Source organism: Corylus avellana, chromosome ca9 (genome assembly GCF_901000735.1).
Source record: "Corylus avellana chromosome ca9, CavTom2PMs-1.0".
NCBI lineage: Eukaryota > Viridiplantae > Streptophyta > Magnoliopsida > Fagales > Betulaceae > Corylus > Corylus avellana.
Window position 1 is genome coordinate 11,167,623 of NC_081549.1, and position 4,115 is coordinate 11,171,737.

At 36.4% G+C, this 4,115-nt stretch overlaps 1 protein-coding gene across 1 annotated transcript in view; it reads left to right on the forward strand.

Annotated features, from left to right (window-relative positions):
• The first annotated feature begins 231 nt into the window (after positions 1 to 231).
• LOC132162297 (class V chitinase-like) overlaps positions 232 to 4,115 on the forward strand; it is a 4,962-nt gene continuing 1,078 nt past the window's right edge. Inside the window, exons 1-6 of the mRNA XM_059572547.1 lie at positions 232 to 1,391; positions 2,400 to 2,537; positions 2,723 to 2,901; positions 3,115 to 3,325; positions 3,624 to 3,861; positions 3,947 to 4,097. Of these exons, the coding sequence (XP_059428530.1) occupies positions 293 to 1,391; positions 2,400 to 2,537; positions 2,723 to 2,901; positions 3,115 to 3,325; positions 3,624 to 3,861; positions 3,947 to 4,097 (2,016 nt within the window). The 5' untranslated portion in view covers positions 232 to 292. The remainder of the gene's footprint in view (positions 1,392 to 2,399; positions 2,538 to 2,722; positions 2,902 to 3,114; positions 3,326 to 3,623; positions 3,862 to 3,946; positions 4,098 to 4,115) is intronic.

A 4,115-nucleotide genomic window follows, 5' to 3' on the forward strand; every position in this document is an offset into this window, starting at 1 on the left:
TGATTGTTTTATGGCTTTCATATATTTTTAAAGATATAATTTGTGGTTGGTAATTTTTAAATTTCGTATTAATTGGTAATTACCTATGGGAAGGAATTGATTGGAATCTCACGTATATTTTTCAGACTTTGGCAATGAAAGGGTCCCTCAGAAAGATGACATTAATACGTCACCTGATCTCCTCTCTTCAAATGTCTCAGACAAATATCCTTAAAAAATTAACCCACCTCCTCTCCACCACTTTCAAGGCAAGCTTTTACCTTCTTCTGAATTGAAGTATAGCTTTGCTCCCATGATGTCCAAAATCATCAGCATTCTTCTTTTCTCTGTCTTTCTTTCTTTACAGTACTTGAAGCCTTCAGCTGCACAAACTTGGATCAGAGCAGGTTACTGGTACTACGGCAGCGGTTCTTTGTTACCCATTTCAGACATAAACTCAGCCCTCTTCACTCACCTTATTTGCGCTTTTGCTGATGTAAACCCTTCGTCCTCCGAGCTCTCTATCCCATACTCTGCTCAGCCATACTTCTCCACCTTCACCAACACCGTTAAACAAAAGAACCCATCAATCACCACCCTCCTTTCTATTGGGGGCTCAAGCGCAAACCACACAGTCCTTTCATCGATGGTCAGCAACGCTTCCTCTAGAAAATCATTCATCGACTCTTCAATGAAAATGGCAAGGCTTTATGGCTTCCAGGGCTTTGACTTCAATTGGGATTCAGCAAACACAAGCTCCAACATGGCCCATATGGGGATACTCTTTCAGGAGTGGCGAGCCGCCGTGGATTCTGAGGCAAAACAATCTAACCAGACACAATTGATCTTAACTGCAGCAGTTAGAAACACACCAGATATATATTTGGGCAACGCTTCTTTCCCTGTGGATTCCATAAGGGATAACTTGGATTGGATTCATGTCATGGCTTATGGCTACTATACGCCTCAGCAGTCAAACGTTACAGGTGCTCTTGCAGCCTTATTTGACCCAATCACCAATGCAAGCACGGATTATGGTATTCGTATATGGATTGATAGGGGCATGTCTGCTGGAAAATTGGTCTTGGCCTTGCCTTTCCATGGCTATGCGTGGACATTAAAGAATCCCAAAGAAAATGTTATTGGTTCACCGGCTACGGGTCCAGCCATTACACCTGATGGGATGATGAGCTATAAGGATATCAAGGCTTACATTCAGACAAATGGGGCTGTTGTAATATACAATCCTACATATGTGGTGAAATCCTGCAAAGTTGGATCGGTCTGGATCTGCTTTGATGATGCTGAGGTTGTCAAAAATAAGGTTGCTTATGCCAAGCAGAAGAAACTACTTGGTTACGTTGCGTGGCAACTCCCTTATGATGACAATTCGGAGCTTTCTCTAGCAGCAGGTAAGAGATCGATGCAGCAGACTTATTTGATATTATTTGTGAAAATAATTTACTTTCTTAGGAAGCCTAATTAGATGTTTGATAGGGGTATTCGTACTCTCGATGGTTGTATCCATCATATTGCGCTGCGGCTTTCATCAGCTGCATCTGCAGGTTACCTCCATTTTCACCTATTTAGAAGTGCTAGTGGTCTGTCTGGATTAGATTATTCTGTCTAAGTTTGTTTTTAGCTTCATGTCGAAGCTTATTTTAGCTTCTTGTCTCTCCTGTATCCTCATTTATTTTTAATGAATGCCAATTTGTTAAAAAAAACAAAAAAGAAGAATATTAATCTAATTGCCCACATATGTAAAGAATTCAAATACGTCAATATGTCAATGCCCTTTCCACTTCATGTCTAAGTTAAACTTAAAATTTTGAGTTTGTTAGCCAAATTTTAACTAAAGAATAAAGAGTTTAATGAGAATACTACTCTTAGACAAGCTTTGTAAATATCAAGAGCCAGAAAGTAAAAAAGTGAAAGCTATTTCATTTTTTACGCTTATATATTCATTTTCATTATTTCTCCCATCTACCAAAAACAAAGAAAGAATTAAAAAAGAATATTTAACTAAAGTAGAGAAAGACCTTAGAGAGTTTGATGTTTGGTTTCTTTTGAAAGTGTGGCTCTCCAACTTTGAAAAAATAGATTTTTATTTTCAAATTTAACTTTTGTTTGCAAAGCTCACTATATGTGCACTAATGTTTCTCTTGAGTTGGCTGGCCTTGCGAAACTGACTTTTAATTGAGTTATCGGGTTGTCTTTGACAGAGATAAGACATGACATATATGTCATTGGTATGTATAGAAGATTATCTGGCATGCTTTAATAATTAAACTAATAACTATACAAACATTCAATTATTTCAGCAATCGAAAGTATTAGAAGCTTGAGAGTGACATTGTTTTAAGATCTTTTCTGACATATTAGTCTCTCATAAATTTCATCATGATGATATGCTTTATCAGCTCAGGAGGAAGGAAATAATATTCATGGAAAACACAAGAGGCGATTATTAGTGATTGTTTTGACTACAACTGCTACCGTTGTTCTCCTACTGGGGCTTGTCGTCTGTTACTTACGGAGGAGAATGTTCAAATTGAAAGGTAAAGTCTTGCTACTGCATTTACTATCACCTTCTATAATTGCAAGTTAGGATTATTTACTATTAAACACCATGATTGAGAAACTGACACTTTTGGGCATCTTTTCTTTTTTCTCTCTTTTTATTTTTTATTTTATTTATTTTTTACTTTATTTATTTTTTGTTTTTATTTTTCTGTTAATATAGGAATGATTGTTACATCTAAAGGATCGGAGTCCAAAATTAATCATATGGCAGCTGCAGGAAATTTTAATGGCAATGTTCCTAATATGCAAGTTTTTAATTTAGTTGAGATTGAGGCAGCTACAGATAGACTTTCAATTGAAAATAAACTTGGAGAGGGAGGTTATGGTCCCGTTTACAAGGTAAACTTCTGTTAGACTACATGTTTTGTGGCATTAACACATCATCATTACAAGTGCTTCAAGTTGTAGACTAAATAAATTGGCAGAAACATACCCTCTATCTATAAACCACTCCCATGCTACATTTTGGCAGCAGGAGTAGAAAATGTGTTGCAGTATCTTAATGATGAAAAGATATCAACTAATCATGGGTAAGGTCTATTTATTTATCAGGGTGTATTACCAAATGGACAAGAAATAGCAGTTAAAAAGCTTTCAAAAACATCTGTGCAAGGGTTTGAGGAGTTTCAGAATGAGGTTATACTTACTGCAAAACTGCAACATGTAAATCTTGTGCGACTTTTGGGATACTGCATTGAGAGGGATGAAAAAATGCTGATCTACGAGTACATGCCAAACAAAAGCTTGGACTTCTACCTCTTTGGTTTGATATATATCTTTCCTGCAATTCAATTACAGTGAATGAGAGAATGTTAGATGCAATAAGCTATTGCATCATTTGCATAGAAAGTTGCATGCCAATAATTCCTGATGCTGACACTTGTGCCAAACACCCTTTAAGCTTAAAAAAAGCCAAGGTCATCTAAACAAAAGCTTATAGGGATACTGGCACAAGGTGTCTTTTAAATATCTGGGCTTTTTTTTTTTTTTTTTTCATCTTATTCTTTTATTGGCCCCATGATAACTGAATGACTGAGTTTTCATGATCTAATTTCACATAGACCCTATGAGACGGTTTCTATTGGATTGGAGGAAACGCATTGACATCATTGAAGGGGTTACACAAGGGCTTCTGTATCTCCAAGAATACTCAAGAATGACAATTATTCACCGAGACTTGAAAGCTAGCAACATTTTATTAGATGACGAGATGAAACCCAAGATCTCAGACTTTGGTATGGCTAGAATTTTTAAGAGAAATGATCGTGAAGCAAACACAGATCGGATTGTTGGAACATAGTAAGTACTTTGCCTAAAAAGCGTTATAACCTATGCTTTCTTGTTAGTTAAATAATCAATTTTGATGTTAAAAAATCCAATGCAGTGGTTATATTCCTCCGGAGTATGTTAGAGATGGTGTGTACTCCATCAAATCTGATGTTTATAGTTTTGGAGTTCTACTTCTACAAATCATTAGTGGCAAGAAGACTGCACGTTATTATGGTTTGGATGAGAGCCTAAACATGCTAGAATATGTAAGTAACTTTAGTAAA